The sequence below is a fragment of the Trichomonas vaginalis genome, chromosome II, assembly GCF_026262505.1.
Source record: "Trichomonas vaginalis G3 chromosome II, whole genome shotgun sequence".
NCBI classification, from domain to species: domain Eukaryota; phylum Parabasalia; order Trichomonadida; family Trichomonadidae; genus Trichomonas; species Trichomonas vaginalis.
The window spans coordinates 22068093-22089619 of NC_067204.1; the positions used below are offsets into that span (position 1 = coordinate 22068093).

The 21527-nt window shown below is 29.9% G+C and overlaps 9 protein-coding genes across 9 annotated transcripts, besides 3 other annotated features; 4 read left to right on the forward strand and 5 right to left on the reverse strand.

Moving 5' to 3' along the window:
• Nucleotides 1–3266: part of a mobile genetic element that runs on past the window's edge.
• TVAGG3_0588570 (uncharacterized protein) lies at nt 1987–2526 on the reverse strand (the record flags this gene model as incomplete). Its single annotated transcript, XM_051239400.1, has 1 exon — nt 1987–2526. A coding segment is annotated over one exon (540 nt), but the record flags the coding sequence as incomplete, so codon positions are not given.
• A 5482-nt stretch (nt 3267–8748) lies between the features above and the next one.
• Nucleotides 8749–9252, reverse strand: TVAGG3_0588580 (RNA polymerase II transcription regulator recruiting protein; the record flags this gene model as incomplete). The annotated part of the gene is made up of 1 exon (XM_001322128.1): nt 8749–9252. The coding sequence occupies one exon, from the start codon at nt 9250–9252 to the stop codon at nt 8749–8751; it is 504 nt and encodes a 167-aa protein (XP_001322163.1).
• A 627-nt stretch (nt 9253–9879) lies between these two features.
• Nucleotides 9880–10626: a mobile genetic element.
• A 1150-nt stretch (nt 10627–11776) lies between these two features.
• Nucleotides 11777–12037: a mobile genetic element.
• A 169-nt stretch (nt 12038–12206) lies between these two features.
• On the forward strand, nt 12207–13400 carry TVAGG3_0588610 (ER-associated misfolded protein catabolic process; the record flags this gene model as incomplete). The annotated part of the gene is made up of 1 exon (XM_001322129.1): nt 12207–12749. One exon carries the CDS (start codon nt 12207–12209, stop codon nt 12747–12749), a length of 543 nt encoding a protein of 180 aa, XP_001322164.1.
• A 69-nt stretch (nt 13401–13469) lies between these two features.
• TVAGG3_0588620 (protein serine/threonine phosphatase protein) lies at nt 13470–15637 on the reverse strand (the record flags this gene model as incomplete). Its single annotated transcript, XM_001322130.1, has 1 exon — nt 13511–15637. The coding sequence occupies one exon, from the start codon at nt 15635–15637 to the stop codon at nt 13511–13513; it is 2127 nt and encodes a 708-aa protein (XP_001322165.1).
• Nucleotides 15638–16119: 482 nt separating this feature from the next.
• TVAGG3_0588630 (termination of RNA polymerase III transcription) lies at nt 16120–16640 on the forward strand (the record flags this gene model as incomplete). Its single annotated transcript, XM_001322131.1, has 1 exon — nt 16181–16510. One exon carries the CDS (start codon nt 16181–16183, stop codon nt 16508–16510), a length of 330 nt encoding a protein of 109 aa, XP_001322166.1.
• A 133-nt stretch (nt 16641–16773) lies between these two features.
• Nucleotides 16774–17734, reverse strand: TVAGG3_0588640 (transcription factor TFIIIB component B; the record flags this gene model as incomplete). The annotated part of the gene is made up of 1 exon (XM_001322132.2): nt 16864–17733. One exon carries the CDS (start codon nt 17731–17733, stop codon nt 16864–16866), a length of 870 nt encoding a protein of 289 aa, XP_001322167.1.
• Nucleotides 17735–18223: 489 nt separating this feature from the next.
• Nucleotides 18224–19105, forward strand: TVAGG3_0588650 (vesicle-mediated transport; the record flags this gene model as incomplete). The annotated part of the gene is made up of 1 exon (XM_001322133.1): nt 18402–19061. The coding sequence occupies one exon, from the start codon at nt 18402–18404 to the stop codon at nt 19059–19061; it is 660 nt and encodes a 219-aa protein (XP_001322168.1).
• A 249-nt stretch (nt 19106–19354) lies between these two features.
• Nucleotides 19355–19862, forward strand: TVAGG3_0588660 (uncharacterized protein; the record flags this gene model as incomplete). Its single annotated transcript, XM_001322134.1, has 1 exon — nt 19411–19674. The coding sequence occupies one exon, from the start codon at nt 19411–19413 to the stop codon at nt 19672–19674; it is 264 nt and encodes an 87-aa protein (XP_001322169.1).
• A 347-nt stretch (nt 19863–20209) lies between these two features.
• On the reverse strand, nt 20210–21425 carry TVAGG3_0588670 (TPR-like family; the record flags this gene model as incomplete). The annotated part of the gene is made up of 1 exon (XM_001322135.1): nt 20247–21425. The coding sequence occupies one exon, from the start codon at nt 21423–21425 to the stop codon at nt 20247–20249; it is 1179 nt and encodes a 392-aa protein (XP_001322170.1).
• Nucleotides 21426–21527: the final 102 nt, after the last annotated feature.

The window sequence follows — 21527 nt, forward strand, 5'->3', positions numbered from 1 at the left end:
GAAATTGGAACCAGTGTCGGAATACAAAACATCCCCAACATCTTTTTCAAAATTTAATATCCCCAACAATGAACGAAGGTGAGGAGTACAAAATTTAATTTTCAGCGGGAATTTAATAAGGTTATTTATTTCATCAAGTTCAAAAGGTTTTTCAGGTTTTGATTTAAAATTTTCTTCATACCATACAATAAATGATTCATTTAAATAACTTAAAATCATATTAATATCCCCCCTCACGATCACATTATTTATATACATATCATACGTTTTTTCAAGGTCATCTTTAATAAATGATATATAATCTGAAGGGTCTAAAAGAATGGGATTAAATTTACCACTCACAGAAACGAGAGTAACATTATAAATTCCACTAACTGTTAAATTTAATTCACAACTATTATTCGAAATAATATTGATAATTGATATTTTTTATTACGATTAAAAATATGGTAAAGCGTTATTTTCCAGTGATAAATAAAACTAGAATAAGATTACCTCAAGAATTCATAAATTCAACGAATAAGAAATTCATTCATGTTATAAATTTTAGTGTTTTCAGAAAATATGAGTCGATGTCATATTCAGCAACGGGTTATATTTCACTTCATTCAAATTTAGTTCAATCAAACCCATATAATGACCATTTCATAAGATTTTCAGATGGTATTAAAAATGCAATTGATAGATTAAAATATGAACAGATTGACAATATCGAATTTTTGGAATTTTGGTTTAAATATCCTGATGGAAAAAAGATTGAAGTTAAAGATAAAGCTGATACTATAACAAAAACAATTACAATGACTGATCCAGATAGTGGGAAACAAAAAGAAATAAAACAAACGATAGAAACTGGTGAAAGGTCAATTATTATTGATTATGATTCAAAGGATTATTATTCGTTAATGTTAATGCTTGAATATTAAATAGCCTTAACAAAGAATTTTTCAAGTGATATTTTATATTCATCAACTATTTTATTATAAATATCATTATATGTTAAATGAAGTTCAGTTGTTGTTCCATTCTTTGATATCTTAATTGTGCTAATATCCTTTATAGGATTTATTTTTGCAACTGTTCCGCAGCATGAAACCTCATCATCTATGAAAAATTGAATCTTAACGTCTGAATCTTGAACATCACAAAGAATGGCGATAATGTGAATTAATGATTCATAAGGTAAAATAATTAAACCGGATTGGTCAATTAAATTTATTATTGAATCATAATTATTAATTATTATATCACGGTAAATTTTCATTAATTCAGAATTAATGTCTATTTTATATGGGTTCTCGATGTTTGATGAAAGAGGTGCTGGGTATGTTGGATAAGTGGGAATTTCAACGGGTTCTTTACCAGGTTCAGATAAAATGATTGGGTCTCCATTCTCATGGTTTTCTTCATTCTCCTCATTCTTTGGTAAGTCACGAGTTAATAAATTTGGTTGAGTTGCTGACCTTGTTAATTCGGGGCTAACATTAACTTTAACATTTTGAATAATTCGTGATTTATCATCATTTACGTTATAACCAACCGTAATCTCTGCTTTTGCGTTAGTGTTCTTTTGACTAGTGAAACGTCTTCTCATTTATATTCGAATAAAAAAATATATTTAAACTTTTATTTTGCTGGAACTTTTGAATCTATTATTCCCTGTATTTGTTCATGAAGTTGATTTTTAGCTGTTTCATCGAAATTAATAGACCGAATATATTCATTAATTGCATTCTTATAATCAACTGATTTCTCAAATTTTCTTTTATCTGATTCCTTAACTAAATCATAAGTTAAACCTCGTTGCTGATATAATGGTTTCTTAATTAAATCTTTGAATGCTTGAGATAAAGCACCTGATGCAATTCTTGCTACTATAATTGGTTGGAATTGCTGTTTAAGTTCATCTTTAACATTTGCGAAAACTGGATCGAATAAAGCAACTTTAAAGAATTTCTTAGCTGAAATTTCGGGTCTAATATTTGCATATTGACCATCAAACTGGTTAGAATATCGTGGTAATCCATCCGGTCCTTCTTCAATAGCATTTAATTCTTCATTGAAATAAGAATATGGATTATGACGGTATGAATTAATTGGACCATTTTCACCTTCTCCAATGTATTGTTTAACAGCTTTTCCATTTTCATCAAATTGCATAGGATAATGTTCATTATATGCTTTACGTTTAGGATAATCAGATACAGTTAATTTATAACCATTTATGACTTTAATATTACCTTGACCATCAGTAACGAAAACTTCATTTATACCATCAGGTTTTCCATTTGGACCCGTAATGTCTGCTTCGTGTGCTTCCCAATTTGGACCATGACGTTTGGCATATGCTTGAGCTTCTGGTAATGTTAAAACGTTTCTCATTTGTTTAACATCTTTTTGAAGACCAGCAACAATATGAACTAATTCTTTCATTCCATCAGGAACTTTCATGGTTCTATTATATGCACCCCTTTTGTTTGTCCCTTGTTTTAATGGAACTTGTAAAAGATTTGCTATTTCTGTCATGTTTAATTATAAATAAAAAATAAAAATTAATTATAAAAAGTTAATCAAATTTAACACATCCTTTATTTAAATCAACTATTATTTTTCCATGTTCACCTAATTGCTGATATTGAGTGTAAAGTTCATTAATGCTCATTGGTAAATTCACTTGATAAAGCATAACGTTCAACTGTTGACGACTAAACCCACTGAAAATGAAAAGGGTTGATAGATTTGATTTAATGTTTGTGCTTAATGCTTTGAAATATTGAACAGCCATAAAGAATGAACACTGAATGTGTCGACATTGAGTTAATAACTGATTAAAATATGATTTCTCATTTGTTATTAGTTTTGATTTCACTGCATCATCTAGAAAAATGAGTGAATGCAAAAATTCTTTATCAAAATTTGAAATGGAAAGTGTTTCAAATAATTCACCCCGTTGTTTATCAATAATTTTATCCTCTAATCCTTGCTTCTTGATTGTATTATATAATTCTTTATACATTAAAAAGTTTTTTAAATAATCTTCTGCTTCTTCTTGTGATAAATAAATAATTGGAATTTTGATTAAATGCTTTAAAGATTCAAATGTATCATCTGAAGGTGAACCTGAACGGTTGATATAAATTAAACATGTGAATGGGGGAAGTGTTAGCAATAATGATAATTTGTTTTAATATCGTTAATGTTTTACCTTTATTTTGTTTACCAATTGCTGCAGTGATTGAATTTAAGTAACATTCAGAATATGGAATTTTCATTAATTTTTCCTTAGATAGAGCATTTCTATTATCACTCAATGCTTCATTAATCATATCATCTACGTATGTATTATATACTCCTGCTAATTCTTCATAAGGGGTGGATGAATTTAAATTCATTTAATCAAAAATAAATTTATAATTTTAAACATTTCTATTCATCAATATTTCATCATATGAACTTCTATACTGCGGTGGTGTACCTGTTGAATGATATTTCAAACCTTCGTCCGGTGTCCATGTCCAATATGTAGTCCTAGTAAACCAAACCTGAGGAGGATTTGTCACCTTTGAACAGTAAGTGTCATTTTCACCCTGAATGATTGGATAAGCTTTCACTTGTACTGTAACTTGTGAGTTGAAAGTTTCTAATCCATCAAAGAATATACCCGCTCCATTACGTTGAACTGGAATAGTGCATAAGAATGAAGTTTGGTCTTTCCATGTTCTAGCTGATGGCGTGCCATCATCTGCATTCAGTGGTCTAGTTAATGAGTCCTCGTATTTTCCGTGCATTCATTCACTCCATCTAAATCAGAAGCTTGAAGCATACGTGTAAAGAATATGTCGCCCACTGTGGTCATCGCTTGATCGGGGAAGTTTCTGGAATCTATAGACCTGAAGACCTCGAAGCATTGGATTTTCTAAAACTGTTCTTTGCATTGCATTCTTCGGAAATGTTAAACAACATCCTGTAACAATGAAGAGCGTATGAGAAATCCGAGCTGATACCTTCAGGAGTGATGCAACTCCATTTAGTGAACGAACGTCAATATGTTGAGCTGGAATCATGAATGGATCTTCCTTACTGAATAAACGTGGTATTGCTTTAACTGATTCTTCAATTAAACCATATCCTGGTATAATACATTTATCCTCTAAAACTTCCATCTTTGTGCATGAAATAATAACGTCATCAACTGTTGCGTCAGCAGATGTAGCGGCTAAGCTTGTAATTAATTTGGCAGGAAGTCCGATTTGTTGGAATTTGCGATCATATTTATAAACATGATTCATAATCTTTTTCATAATTTTCATCAGTTATCTTTTCATAAACGTAATTTTGTAAATCAGCAACTCTTAACGGGTCAACCTGACAAAATACTAAAGTATCCTGAAAACATAATATTTAAGAATGATATCACCAAATGATTTAGGATAATCATCGAACGCCTGAAATGCTAACAAATCATTTACAGGAATAATCATATCAAAAGTGATATCAACTTCTTTATTTGCGTTCTTGAAAACTTCTGAAGGGTCAATATATTTACCACATACTGAGTTATCATATTTTTGAACATTATTATATAACGAATGAACAAACTTTTTAACTTTCCTTTCTGATTTCGGTTATATGTTGCAAATGCGAAAGATTCACGGGCGCAATCCATTTGAAGATAACCGGCATCACCTCTTTCGTTTCTACTTCTAATTGTTTAAAGTTTTTGATTTGATGATTTGTAACCAACGAATAAACGCATGCATTTAAAAGCGGCATCACATGTGAAAGCTTTATTTGAAACTAGAGTTGCTTTAACTTTGCGTTTAATATATGTGTCACCTAATTGGTTCACATCATGAGCTGGGTTTGTAATTCTTAAATGAGTTTGTTTATCATCAAAATATGGAGCATCAGAGTCATAGCATGAACTTTCAAGTTCTCTATAATATTTCTACCGTCATTCTTTGCGAATATTCATTTATCTTTTCGAATGAATGAAATACATTTCCATTAATTGGTTTAGTGTTTGGCACTAAATAGTTAGTCGTCATTTATTAATAAATAAAAAATCAAAATTAAAAGATGAAATGAATTTTTAATTTTAATGAAATAATTCTGCAGGTATATTAAGAAACTGTGGGATAGAGTAAAAAGAGGAGCGAGTAAAGTTTGGGAAACAATGAAGAAGGGAGCAAATTGGATATTTAAGAATAAAGAAGCAATTAGTGACGTAGCTGAATCAATAACACCAAAAGCTGCCCCAATAAGAGAAATTTTAAATAAAGGAGAAAAAGTTTATCAAAGACTACAACCGATACTAAGATAAAAATAATTTTAAAATAATTTATTTTTCCACTATTTACCTCCTATTTTATTAAGTATTCCTTCAGCAATTCCACCAATTGCGTTACCTGCTTGTGCTCCCATCGCCGGATTACCTGCTTTAGTACCTAATACTCCACCTATGATAGTTCCTGCCGTTTTCGCTACTGGTGCCAAAAAGTTTGCAACGGGTTTAATAATCTTTTTATAAACCCAACCCGCAGCTTTCTTAATTCCATCCCATAATTTTTTAAAGAATCCTGCCGCCATTTCTGATTTAATATTAATTAAAAAATATATTTTCATCATTTATATTCTAATTTTTATTTAATGATAAATGAAACCGATTTTAAAAATTAAGGAAACAGAGGAGGAAGAAATAAATGAAAGTGAAAATGTTCAACAAAAAATAAACATTGTTAAACCAATTACTGAAATAAAAAATTTTTCATCTGTTGAAGAATTTAATGACTATTATGCTAATAATAAAAAATTATTTGAAGAATTGACAACATGTAAATTGAATAAAATGTTTAAAGTTGATGGATTCAAAATTTCAAAAATAAAAGGAGTGGTTAGTTTGAAATCTATTCCTCAATCAAGAATCACCTCATTAATGAAAATAGATGATTTAACAAAAAGAATAGAAGAGATTGAAGAAAGAATGAATCAAATAATTGATTTCATAAATTCAAATAATCATTAGTTTCTAATTTCTTCTTCTCGTTTATGAGGTCTTTGATTATGACTCCATTGATTCCATTCAGGATTTAAACAATGTTTAATTAATCGCGGAATATCTGACATCATCTATATATAGCTTCTTTTATAAAAGATAAAATAAATTATTTTAAAGTTTATTTTTTAAAAAAATTTTAATGTGTTTATTACATCATGTATGGGTTGAGTGTAAATGTCTTACAATTTTGAAAATTTTTTAAATCTTGATTTATTCAAAAATGTAAGAATAAAAACCGTAAGAAACATACATTTTTTACTTCATATGTTAAAAAAAATGATACAAAATCGTTCAATATTGTATGAATTCTTACGTTTACAAAAAAAGTCACTAAACCCTTCATATACTACTACTTCGATAGCAATGCTAGGATATTACAATATTTCCATGTATTTTACTAGGTTGTAACTAGTTGGCATAAGAGTACATATATAGAATCGCTCCGACTATATAATATAATGTTTATTTAATATTACTGTTTATTTTACAGCTAAAGCTTAAACTTATAGTGTATTTATTTTTTAACTGTCTGAATAATGGCAGATTATTTTAATATTTAACATTGATATTGAAATATGAAATAATGCATTTTTCCTTTTTAGCTAGAACACTTGTTTTGGCAATATTTTTCTTTTTTAAACACCAAAATCACATATTTCTCTTATATATATATATTTAAATTATTTTGTTGATATTTTGACAATTTGAGTTAAATATCGATTTAATTCTATTTTTATGGGTAAAATATATATGTATATATCATATTTCATTATTGGTTTGTTAATGCAATTCAATTCTTGGATCCTTGAGTTTTCATTTGAAAGTTCAACTACAAATAAACCTTTCACTGAATATAGGTACTAAAATTTCATTCTAGAATAGCCATTCTTATGGTTTTATCAATATAAAACAACATTATATTTTTTATATATTCTACTTGCTAATTACTTTTCTAGTTTCAAGATAAAGTTACTTAATCTCCGATAAGATGCATGAGATGTGAATTGGAGATATCGAGCATGCATATTTCCGAATATACTACTATATTATGTACTATTGTGGAAAGAAATTAAACTTTGTAAACTGAATGAATTTCATATAATGGTTGTCTGGCAGCTATGATTTCTCTTTTCGTATTTATTTTTCCCGAAAATCATTCAAGAATTAGGGGGCATTAACAACAATGATAAAAATGGCATTTTTCTTAATTTTTTTTGGAAAAAAATACATTTCATATTTATTTGTTCTTAATATAAATTAATAATATTAATTTACCTTACAAATGAGTTATGTAAAGTATTCAAATTTTAACTACAATTTTTATGCAGTCGAGCAACAGCAGATGCGCTTTTGCTTGATTTTTATTATCACCAGTGCCGTCTATAGTAAATAGTTTATAAATAGAACAACTGCACTCTTAATTATCACCAAAATAAATCAAAGATTTTAAAAATTGATTGTAATTATAGTTAGATTAACCATCATCACTTGCAAACTGAACTAATTTACTACTTCTCCAATTAACACTCATGAACAATGTTTTTTTTAAAAAAATATAATTTTTTATTCTAAATTTTACATTAACATGTCATTTATTATGATCTCATAAAACATATCCATATATTATAGTTACAGTAATATTAAAATTTCAAATTTTGAATTAATTTGGTTATATTATGACCATTAAGCCAAGATCCCAACTTCTCTATGCTATCTATGAATTTCAACTCTATATGTAACTAACACGTTATAAGTTTTGTTTATAAATATAAGGTGCATTTCAGTAAATTACTCTTTTATAATAGTTCTTTTATTACAGCTATAAAATCTATACTAAATCTATATGTTTTTATACTAAATTTATTAATTGTAATACTAATTTTAATTGTTGCTGATCATATGCTAAATTTTATATGAAATCCTTAATTAGAAACTTGAGTTGAATATATATTATATGAAACAATCGGTGTTTAAAACAAAATACAGCTTGATTTATATAGTAATTTATGCTTTACATGTATTTTATATAAATTTTTATTGAATTCAAATATTCAATAGTTTTTTTATGCTAGATTAGTTGTATTTATTTAAATATATTATATTGGCAACCTTTCTTTACCCTGTCCTAATAAGCGCATTTTGTAAAAAAATATAGTGCATCAGTTTCGAACTAGCGTCCCCGGTACCCAATAGTAAGGGGTAATCACCATTCGACCATTTGCCACGTAAAGCATGGCCAGATTTTTTTGTATTTAATCACTCCCAAAACACTGTTTTGGCTTATTGGAAGCATATCAGACATAATCGCCATAATCAAAAAATCTATATACCCAATAAGTAATAAATTTGTCGATATAGATTTTCCATAAAATTAGTTTTTAGTCTGATCTTAAAATAAATTTAATTTTTTATAAAAAAAATCACATTTAAAAGTACCTTTTTAGTAGCTCGAAATCCTGTTGGTGGATTTCGGGCGTACTTCAAAATTAGCTTTTCTTCTACATATGCAAGCTATATTTTAAATATGGGGCAAATCGGATCGGCGAAAGGAGTTTAGTTACCTTTCCTCAATTTCGAAACTCGGTATCAATTTGAAAAGAGAAAGAATAATATAAATACACTTTAGTAAACGTTAGTAAAAACAAATTTGGGAGTAGAAGAGCTAAAGCATTCTATTGATCCCAAATAATTTAAATAATTGTTGATAAGAACGAAGCAGAGTCTAACATGGCAACTCTATTAAGGAAGTTTGTAGGCAAAACAGCATCAAGATTCATAATATTTGGAAGGATAACTTTTTCACATTGTGGAGTGACTTCTTCAATTTCTGTTGTGGGCTGTGTTTGTTTTTGATATCTATTGATAGCAAGAAATCTGTTTTTAACGTTTGTGTTCGTTCGATTATAAAAGAATTTGGCAATTATTGTCCATTTCGTTCCGTATTCCTGATATTTCTTAAGCAATAGAGCATCTTCTTGGGGCGTCCATGGAGAATTATTAACATTTGGAGACAAGTAATACTCCCATCTTTCTTGGCATTGCCTTGGATTTCGATTTGGAATTTGGTTCGAAATGGCAACCCAGTTGGGTTTTGTGGATTTGGAAACAAGACTCTTTAGCATTTTATCTTCAACTGCCGTCCATTTATTATGTTTGTGTTTTGGTTTGGATGGTTCTTGTCGAATATTACTCATTTGGAAAAAAAATATATATTTTTGAATACTTCAGAATTTCCAGTATGGATTGAAAATTTGAATTAGGTTCTGATTGGAATGAAAAATAAAATTGATGTAATTTGTATTTGATACAAGAATTGAGTAGCTGATAAATTTGTTTAGTTTCGATATTGAACGTGGAAACCGTTATCCATTAAAAATAATCTTGTAGATTAATACATAATTTGTTCTCACTTAAGAATTGTATAAAAATGAAAAGAATTGAATTGTGTGCTATCTCAAAAGAATTAAGGCAACTTTATTCATGTACGCATAACATATCTGTGCGCCAATTAATTTTCATAATTTTTACGGTGATTTGATGTCACTTTTTTGTTAATGAAGGACATAGTAAAATATCTTATGACGTTATCTAAAATACATTATTGTTAATTTATCAATCAAATAAAATTCAATTCAATATATCAAATTTAACAACCTTGTTTTTTGTTTTAAAATATATAAGGAAATTATTTGGTTATCTTGTTATGTTTTTATTTTTTGAATTCTTATTGAGTCAACATCAAAAAATCATATTTCGTGGATAAATCATAAATTTATTAACAATGTCCTTGAACGTAACGTTTATTAATGAAATTGAGATTGTTATAGACCGAAAATAGATTTTTTCGGTTTTCTCTTCAAATAATTGAAAGAATGATACTATTATAGGTTTATTATATTATATAGCATATAATCATGCTATAGCCGAAAATTATAAGTTTTGAGAAGATTGAATATAACACAAATAAATTTGAATGTAAGTTAAATTGCTTGTTGTTTTTAATAGCTATTTAATGAGAAATCCAATATTGCAAAATTCAAATTGAATGATTGAAAGAACAGAAAAAGTCATTCTTTTCAATTTCGAATATGTTTCATTGTATTTATAATTATATGGCAAATAAGATATTTAAACTTGATTTTTGAAGGAAAATTCACAAAATTGAATGAATTCAAATAATTTTTATTCAAAAATAAACTAGTTATTTGAGTTTGATACTAATTATCTATTCAAACTACAAAGTTTGTAATTTAAAATATTTTGTGAGATCAGATTGAATTAATTCAAGGTTCTTTTCAATTAATATTCATGACCATATTACGCATTTTCGAACATTCTAAACCAAATATATAAAAATGGGAGACGAATGTTAAATTTGCTAGACATGGGGGAGTTGTCTGCAAAGTTTTAGCTCTTATCTCTAACAAAAAATTAATTTTTAAAAAAATGACCGAATACGTTTCACAGCGAGAAAAAAATAAAAGGCAAGATAGAATTTTCTAGACATAAAGAAGTTGTTTACCGAGTTTTAGCTCTTATCTCTAACAAAAAATTAATTTTTAAAAAAATTCTATTTTATTATTTCCCTTAAGACCTTACTTATTAAGTATACGTATAACAAGCTTGTACTGTATGTATTAGTTAATAGAACAAAAGAAAATGAGCTCAAATGAAAAAAATTTTCATGCTATTTTGGAAATATGCATATTCGAAGTATGAGAGTTGTAAACACTGAGAATTTTAAGCTTTGGTTGATGATAGTCTTTAATTTTTCTTGAAGTAGTAAATTATTTGATATGAAAATTTAATGGCCAGCATAATCAATCGTGCGTTTCGTTTCTTGATTGAGAAACGATGATTGTGTGCTAATGAATTATTGCGTCTGACAGGTTATGATTATGGATACCTGAAATTAAGCTTTTATGGGAAACATCACCGAGCGCCATTTGGCGCCCCTAATGCTGTTTCTATCGGTATGATTAAGGAGCTTTCTTATGCACTTTCATCACTTGAACTTGAACGCTACAAGATATATGCCCCCTCCCAATGGGAGGTGGGAGCAAAAATTGAAATGTTTACATTGATTTTTGAATACTTTACAAGCGCCCCTCCCAGTGGGCGCGGGCGCAAGTGATCGGGTCAAAAAAAATCATAAAAATATTCAAAATTGCGATTTTAATAGATGTTTAAGAAGTAAATTTATTAATAACGATATTTCATAGTACAAAATGTGTTCAATCTCTTCGTAAATCATTCAAAAAAATCAAAAGAATTTCCAAAATTCAATTTTTTTAGTAAAATTTATATCTTTTTCTATCGTCTCCTCCCCACCAGTGGGAGCCACCGGAGGCGCGGGCGGCGCCGCTGGCGCCAAAAAAGTAGCGCCCATCGTGCCATGTATACATTAACATTAAAATTCTCCTGTAATTTATGAATTGAAATGTAAACCAAAAATAATAATGCCTATATCGCTTCAATATTTCATTTTTAAGATGATTATTGTGATGATATTCTATTGGGGAAAAAAATTAATTAAAGAATTTTTTCCTAACCCGAATTTGGAGTAATTTTTCAATTTGAGTTATTAGAGGAAACTGGTTCATGATCTCGAGACTGACAGTGTTTACTTCATCAAGTAAACTATTGATGCAGTAAAAACATATTGTTATAATGAACATACCAAATTTGCAAGAATCAATTTCTGAAATTTTAACGAATAGTTAATAGTTTACTTATACACTCTTTATATGTCAGAGACTGTAAATTTACTTGTATAAAACAATGTTCTTCCAAGGCCTCTCATCTAATGAGAGACTTCCGAAGGACATTGTCCTAAGGTAATGTGACTGTGGCAATTGGTCCACAAAGAGCGAGAGAACTTGTCTGTAATTTGTTTACGCTGAAGTAATTTGTATGTCTCTCAAAAGAGGATTGAAATCCTGAAAACTTCAGTATAAGTTGTTATTCTCTGGTTCTTTGTCTTATTCGTGAAAGTACGCCATCAGCATGTTATTCAATCAATAATTTCTAATTTCTGAATAATCCAGCGCGCAAGCAATCGCACACAGTTACTTAGTATTAATAATATTAATCTGATGATGCATTATTAATTATCATGTTTCCAACAAATTTTTGACAATTTTTTTTCATGAGGGAGTCAGGTTTTCTTCCTCCCCCTCATGAACCAAATGTGGATGAAACACAAAATCCAAACAACACAATGCTAGAACCAACAACAGATGTCAACGAAAATACTCCTAATAAAAATCCTGAGCAATTGAATGAAAATGTTGCAGAAAGTTCTCAAAAACCAATTGACGATGCTCCCATTTTGCAATCTCAAACACAATTAAATGAAGAGGAAGAAGAAGCTGGATGTATTTGCTCTATTTGTATGGAAGAACTTCATGATCCGGTTTCAACTCCATGTGGGCACGTCTTTTGTCGTAGATGCATCGAAGAGTGGCTTCTACGCTCCGATGTTTGTCCTTACTGTAATACACCAAAAATGGATAAAAATTCACTCCTTCCTATACTTGATCAAGGGCATGTTGAAGATCGCCCAGATCCGGATAATTCATTAAAGAATAATCGGTGGTATCATAAAATGTTCAGATTAAAGTTAACTTTATCGAACATTAAATTCCCTCTTGCTCTTCTTATTTTTCTGATAATACTATTTGTTGACTAAATATTAGTGTTTATTTTTAAATACAAGAACAGTAAAAGAATAGGAATTCCAATTTCAATATAAATATTATTGAATTGTTTATTTAAACGTAAAAAGACTGTTATTGAGCTTAAGGCCCGATTTTTTCAGAACACTGTCATTATCAGATAACTAAATTTAGGAAAATATATTTTGTGATATGTATATGAGTTTATGATTGATATTGTGTAGATGAACTTAAAATTCGTTCAGTTCTAAATGAAAATTCCACCAATATATGAAATAAATAAATTTAATTAAAACTTGTTTTTATTCCGGTTTATTTTAGAATATAAAGGAATATTTAGTTATGCCTAATGCCATGAGTACATTACATAATAGACTTCTATTTTATCGATGGAATCAGACATAATTCGTAAATATTTGTCATTACCAACATATGCAATTCTTCCGTCAGCAAGTTCTACTTTACCTGAATCTTTATTAAATACGATTTTGTTGGAACCGTCTTCAATGTATGGTATTTGTAATGAGGGACGGTAAACCTTGAATATTGAATATATTCTTTTCTCTTTAAGTACAAGTACTCTTCCATCTTTGAGATCCCATTTCTTAATATCATATTCTGTAATCACAGATTTAAAGGCCAATAACAACAGCAAGAACATTGCTTAATGGCAAATTGTCATTTGCCAAAATCTGATTTTTAAACAAATTTTGAGAGAAAAATGATTAAAAAAATTCACCATTTTTGAATAGTTTTACAAGCACAAACAAATATTTTATATATTGGTTGGTTCTACGTTAACAACAATAACAGATATTGAGTCATGAGAACCAGAAGCGAAAGCAATATCCTGGAGTAATTTTGCTGCTTTAACTGGGTCTCGTAACTCTCTGACAACGTTACAAACTGTTCCTTCATCAACATAATCCCATAATCCATCGCAACCCAAAACAATGGAAAGTGCATCATCATTCAAATCAAAGAATGAAACATCTGCATCATCAAACATTCCGCCGCAACACCAGAAATCACCCAAAGACCTTGAAACAGAAAGTTTTCCGTCAACTTTCCAATCAGAAGAAACAGATTTGTTTCTTTTCCTCATCCTGTAGAATTCATCTTTATCACTCGGTCTATGCATCTTAGTCAATAGTTTGGAAGTTGTTTGACCAACTAACAATGCCAAACTGTCGCCAACATGTGCAACAGCTCCTTTTCTATTTTCAAACAAACATACAACTACAGCTGTTGTTCCATCTTTAACTTTTCTGTTCCTGAGTTCATCATTTACTTGTGCAAATGCCATTCTCAAATACGTTTTGATAAGTTTTGTATTCAAATTTTCAGAACCCTTTGAATTTTCTAATTCAATTTTTTCTGAATTTTTCAATTCAATTTTTTGAGTATTTTTGATATTTTTTGTCTCAATTTTTTGTGAACCAAAGATTTGATTTTCTTGGGTTTTTACGTTTCTGAAATGGTTTCTTCTTGGGGATAAATGGTTTTCTACTTTCGGGAAATCGAATTTTTGAATGTTTTCCTCATCTTTCTCTGGATTTTTTTGATGAATTGCATTTGTGAAGTCAAAAGAAGGCAAAATTTTTGTAAAACATTCTGCAGAAATCAAAGCAGATTCATGACCAGCGTGTCCATCGAACACTCCAACGAACAAAACATTATCCTGCTTCAAACACATGAAATTGTCCTCGAATTTCGTTGATCTTCCCAAAGTTGCTGAACAACCAATTCCTGAACCCAAAGAATCATTTAACAAAGGTTTTTCTGGAACTTGTGGAGCAATAATAGGTATCAATCTCTCTGGTACTTCTTCCTCTGGGACGTCTTCTTCTGTTGAGGTGTATTTGATTGATAAAAGTGCCTGAGAAAAGAAAATTTTGTTTACAAAGAAAAGTGACAATGATTTCATTTTATGGATTGAAGCAGGGATGACTAAGCATTGACAGAATGAAGCATCGAATGTCTCTAGAGATAATGGGAATGATGAAAAAGCTAAAAATATGTTAAATGAAATGAATAATTGTCTTGATCTGTCTGGAAGCCTTATTTTGCCTGTAAATATGGAGTTATGTGATAAATCTAAGTACTCTAATCTCCTCATTGATGAAATCTTTGGATTTATCTCTGAAATTACGTTGTGTTGTAATTTTAAGATTCTGAGCATTTGTAAACTGAAAAGAGCCTCTGGAATTTCTTCCAAAGCATTGTAAGAGATGTCAACTTCTGTTAATCTCCTTGATCCTTCGAATGTAATTGAAGTTATCGAATTATGAGATAAATTTAACTGAGAAAGTAGAGGTAATGACTGTAAAACGATATCTCCACATAGTGTACCGTGTGATAGATCTAAGAACGAAAGCTGTTTAGATCTAAAATTGATTTTATTTGGAGTTGAACAATATGATGCGTCTAAATAGTTAATTGAGCAATCTGGAATGTATGAAAGTGAATTCATTCTGTAAACTAATGACTCTAATGAATGAGGTAGTGGAGGAATTTCAATAAAATCATTTCCAATTATTGAAAGTTTCTTTAAATGTGGAAATATTGTAAAATTCGGAGGATTCCTTGAAAGAAAATTACCATCGAGATACAATTCACTCAATGTGCTTGAAAATACGGGTGGTCCGTAAGGAATACCTGTGAGCCAGCATGCAGAAAGATTAAGTTTGTGTAAATTAATCAGTTCTCCATTCCATAATGGATCTAGTGAGCTAATTGGATTCGATGATAAATCTAATGTAGTAATATTACGGCAAAAAACAATGATTTGAGGAATAGTTATAAGGCCAATATGTGACATGACAACAGAGGATGAAGATGCTATACTCTGAAGCTTGGTGAGTATTTCCTCTGGAGATAAAATCTCAACTTCCCCACTCATAACTTTGAACAAAAAAATTTTGTCAAAATTTTAGAGTTTCCAAATACAAATAAACATCATAAATATGCAAATTAGATCTTTAAGAAGAATTTGAGTGGAGAGAAAAACGTTTATATTGAAATGAGCAAATCCCGTCTAAAAAATCTTATGTATTTTGCATAATTTAGTTATACAGTTTCATTAAATCTCTATTATTAGATCAAAATTTAAGTCAGTTTTCATCAATAATGGAAATTGGGCAAAATTGAAGATGGAATTATGAGATATATGATAATTTAATCACATATAGTCCAGCATAGTCATAGGTTTATGATAGTAAAATGAAATAGAAAGGAGTAATAACAAATAAAATGAAGATCAAAGTTGAATTTTAATATTATTTCAAAAATCCTTCATCATGATGAAAATTTAGATCCATTCAACGGTCACTGCAGTGCAAATATTAATTTATGCCTATAAGCCAAATCAATCGTAAATAAAAATGTTTCTAATGGCGGAATTGACAAAAAAATTGTAAACTTTACAATTTTGTAAAGTTGAAAAATGTCTACTCATTCATTTTGCCCAGCCTGTGGAAATTTGTTATTAGTAGATACATCAGGAGATAGGACTCAACTTAAATGTCGTGCCTGCAATTTTGTTATGGGTTTTGTAGGTAGAACAGTTCAATCTGCACCATTAAATCCGTTAGATGTTAAAGCTCTTATTACAAATGATGATGCAATGAGCTTCCAAAATAAGACACAAGCTAGATGTGATAAATGTGGTCATAATGAAGCATTCTTCACTGAAATCCAAATCAGATCTGCAGATGAACCTGCGACATTGTTCTTCAAGTGCTGCAAATGCGGTAATACATGGCGTGAAGGATGAAATTTTATTGTTATTTTCAAAATTTTTCTTTTATAAATTGTAATTTTTGATTTTGATTAGCAAAACTAATAACACTAATAGAGTTTAGATTTTAAAAATTTATCCTTTACTTTAGAAAACTACTTTCTCAATAAAATAATTCTGAACATTTGTCTTGATAAATTCAGATGAAAAAGTAATTAATTAATCTCTTGATACAATCCGGTTATTTGATTTACAAGTAACAAAAATACTCAAACATTTAAAAACATTAAAAATTTTGTCTGATTTTGGTCAAAAGCATGCCAATAGCATAAATTTCTCACAAAAATATGAATAGTGACTATTTAAATAATCTAAATACACAAAAATAATTAATCAAAGTTGAAATCATCTGTACCTTCAACTTCATCTTTCTTGCCTTTCTCTGTAATAGCAGCTGTAGCTGATTCAATGGTTTTATCCTTTCCTTCGCCCTTATCATCATCTCTTTCTTCAATATCTTCGAAATCATCATCATTTCCAGAAATTTCACCGCTATTTTCAGGTAATTTCGGCTGCATAAGTGGCTGACCGTTAAGTAGTTTATCTTTATTCTTTTGGAAGTCTTCTATAAGTGTTTGTGCTTCGACACCATTTATCTTTGAAAACATTTCAATATCTATTGATTTTGGTGTAGAAAGAGCTTCTTGGAATTGTTGTGTGTTCTTTTTCTCTTCGCAATGGAATTTGTTTACAATCATTTTTCTAGAACGTTCTGGGAAGAATTTTGAAATCATGGAGAAATCTGTTCCACACATTGCGAGAACTTCATAGAATTTTTGTGTTTCCTCTTTCTTCCACCTTGGTGATGCTTTTTTATGCTTTGTTCCAAATCTTGCTGGTGGTTCTTCGTAAAATTCTACGCGATTCTTATGTGTTTGTAATTCTAAGCCTTTTGCAGCGAGTTGATCTTTGTCTAAACTAAATACGTTTTGATAATTGATATCATCTGGTTCTGCAAATTCAGCATCACCTTCAATTTCATCTGAATCTTTGCTCTGCTTCTTTTCTTCGTCTTCGTTTATCTTTGGTGTTGCTCCAAAGTCTTTTGATAATAATAATTTTGATAACGGAAGTCGATCTAAATGACTTGACTCACGTCTGTCGATCAGATGATCACGAACTTGAGTACTCGAAGTCCTACTAATAGGTCTGAAGCTGGAACCTGGCATTGAAATCGATGGAGGTTGAGTTCCACTCATTTTCTAAAAAAAAATCTTTTTTGCCGCGAAAATTTTATCAATCATTCAAATCAAAATTTACTAGTGCAAATTCATTGATATCTCGGATTTTTTATTTGCATCGTTCAAATAATGGTTTTGACTATAAAATTTCAAATTTTGCCTCATTTTGTAAGAATTTTTGTTTAATACACCGGATATATTGATATGATTTGGGATGCTTAAATGTGTTTTAAAGACATTTTTGTAAAAACTCATCCCCAACACTATAGTTTTGAATGAGATTTGTTGGTTAAAAGTTCTGTTACTCTTTATTATGAAATCCCTTGTCAATTGTTCATGTGTTTGTAGAGAATTGTTCTTATATCCATATTATGAATTTGATTTCAATTCAATAAATCTTATTTTTATGAATTATATGGTAAATCATCATCCCAAACACCTAAAACATCTACATTACTTGATCCTCAATATCTGAAAGTTCCGAATAAATGTTTTATAAAATCAAAAAAAAAATGTTTCGTAATTTAGATATCTTTCCTAAGGCTGTTAAAACAGATTTAAATGTTAAAACAAACTTTGGAGGATTGTTATCTATAATATCAATGGTATATCTTTTATATAACCTGTATTTTGAATTCCAAGAATACAATATCATAAAATCCGTTGACAAACTGTCTATTTCAGACATGAGTCTCCCGAAAACTATACCGTATTATATCGATGTTACTATCTTTCGTGAATGTGAAGATCTTCATTTCGATATATTAAATCAAAAAAGAACATTTGAAATTGAAGCAATATCAAATACGAGTTTTAACAAGGAAGGAGGTTTCTGCAGAATGAAATCTCAAGGAACGATCCCATCTGTTCCAGGATCTATGCATATTGGACTTGGTAAAAACTTTGAACAAAATGGACAGCATAAACACCAACACATAACTCTTTATAACAAAAATTTATCGCATAGAATCAATCAATTTCGTTTTGGCGAGCTTGAATTAGATTCTCCACTTCACCAAACATCATTAATGCTACAAAAGCAAGTATTATACATGTTAACATACCAAGTTAAGTTGGTTCCTGTTATCGAAAATGAAAAAATCGGATTTCAACTTTTGGCCGATTTAACTAAGACAAATATCGATAAAATTCGCTCGAATGGAATCCCTGCAATTCTATTCGAATGGGATTTTTCACCACTTCAACTTACAAAAACAACAGAAAAGACACCTCTTATTATTTTGATTTCCCATTTACTTGGTGTCTTTGGAAGCTTCTTTATGTTTGTTAGATGGTTTGATTCTTTGGTTTTTGGTTCAAATACATTTAAATATGTTAAATTATAATTGTTTCTTTTTATATATTATTAAAAATCTTATCGGCTTTTATCGACAAGCAATATTAATCTATTTTTTCAAGCTAATTTTGACCATTTCAGTTTAGGTCGATATATTTTATCATAGAATTCCTTTCTAGGTTTGTGTAATATGAAAATCTCATTTAGACTTCAGACGTAGCCATCATGTATGTCAATATTGACATGAAGGTATTTCAATATAAAATACAATGCGATAATGATTACATAAAGCTCTCAAAAATTGTATAAAAATCAGATTTTGGCAAATGACAATTTGCCATTAAGCAATGTTCTTGCTGTTGTTATTGGCCTTTAGATCTGTGATTAAAGAATATGATATGAAGAAATGGGATCTCAAAGATGGAAGAACACTAGTACTTAAAAGGAAAACATTCCGTTCAAGGTTCATGGTTAAACGTTTCCCATTACAAATACCATACATTGAAGACGGTTCCAACAAAATCGAATTTAATAAATCAATGGGTAAATTAGAACTAGCCGACGGAAGAATTGCATATGTTGGTGATGACAAATATTTACGAATTATGTCTGATTCCATTGATAAAATAGAAGTCTATTATGTAAAGTACTCATGGCATTAGGCATAACTAAATATTCCTTTATATTCTAAAATAAACTGAAATAAAAACAAGTTTTAATCAAAGTTATTCATTTCATATATTGGTAGAATTTTGATTCAGAGCTGAACGAGTTTTAAGTTCATCTACACAATATCAATTATAAATTCCTATACATATCACAAAATATATTTTCCTAAATTTAGTTATTTCATATAATCTCAATCTGATCATATTTCAATAAGAATAAATAGAAAAATCTATCTATACTTTCTAAGATACAGTTAAATTGTTCTCTATGATGTTCGAGCTGTAAAGCTATCATTTCTGATAATGAGAGATGATGAACTTTTTTTTATGAATATGAAATGATTTGATTTATATTTCACCTAGACACTCTATCTTCATGACAGCAAGATAAAAATTTTGAAATGAAGTCATGAATTTTCTCAAGTTTGCTTATACGGAAATTAAAAGTTAGGAATTTCAAAGAAACTTAAGTAGCAATGCATTCATGTCAAAGAATAAACCATAATAAAATAAAAATTCAAAAAAAAACTTTAAATTGGGCAAAAAAATAATAGTCATATTTAAGATTATGCTTGTGGAGCAGGCTTGTTATCAATTTCATCATCAACGCGTGCTTCAATTTGTTGCTTGAGGCCCAAACCTTGAGATGTATTTGCATTTTGAGCCGGAGGTGGAGCAGAACCATCCTGCTTAGGTTGATTCTCTTGTGCTTGATCAGGATTTTCTTGTCCTTCTGCATTTTCACCTTCTGCTGGTTCAGCAGGAAGTTTTTCTTGTAATTTTTGAGCTTCTGCATCCATTTGAAGTTCTTGATATACAGCAATAGCTTTCTTATAAAACTCGATTTCCTTTTCTGTATTTTGGGCTTGGTTAGCTGCTTGAGCACCTCTTACGTAAATTTCCGCCATTTCTTTAGTTTTTTCTGGATTTGCTTGCGGGAAGTTATCTCCTGCACGTTCGTAGAATGGTAACGATTCTTCGTACCTCTTTTTTTGTGAATGAATATCTGCAATGTATAAATCGCGGCGATAAGCAAGTTTAGGATCAGAAGTTTCTGTTTCTGCGTATGGTGAGAGTATTTTATCGGCTTCAGACAATTTCTTTTGCTGTTCACTCTTATTCTGGGAACTTGAATGAAGAGCAACATCTGTGAGTTCAAGGTTCAGCTTAAACTGATCCTCTTCTGACAACTTTGTATTCTTTGCGGATGACTGTGCCTTGCTAAGGTTACGATTGGCACTTGTGTAAAATCCTTGCGAATTATAGAAACTGCCAATAGCAGTCATCGATTGGATAACTTCTGGTGAGTTTTCACCGTAAACAAGAATTCTTAATTGCTTCTGTTGGATAAGAAGGTCGAACCTCTCATCAGATTCAATTTCAGCGTTTTCATCGCCAAGCTTAGCATCGACATCCTTAAGTTTCTCTTCTGGTGGGCGTATATCAATTTCATTATCTGGAGAATTGTAATACTGCTCAGCGAAGTTTCCTTGTTCTGCTTTATTAACTTTTGCGGTTGTAAACTTATGTGGAACGCGTGAAAGACGATAGCATGAACTATCTAATTGTTTCTGATTGATTGTTTTTGTTGGATATGAATTTTGGTTTGGATCTTGTCTATTGGATGGTTTAGGAGCGTCTAAAGGCCTGCGTGTTGGTTGTGTACGGCTTGGCTCTGGACTTTTATGAGGTTCGGGACTCTCTGTACCTTGCTTCAGAGGTGCAGACTTTTGATAATTCGACATTAAATAGTTATGTAATCAATTCAATTTTTTCATGGATTAATAGATTATTTAAATGATGCAAACTATAATTTTGATGAAATCACCAAAAAACGAACAAATTCC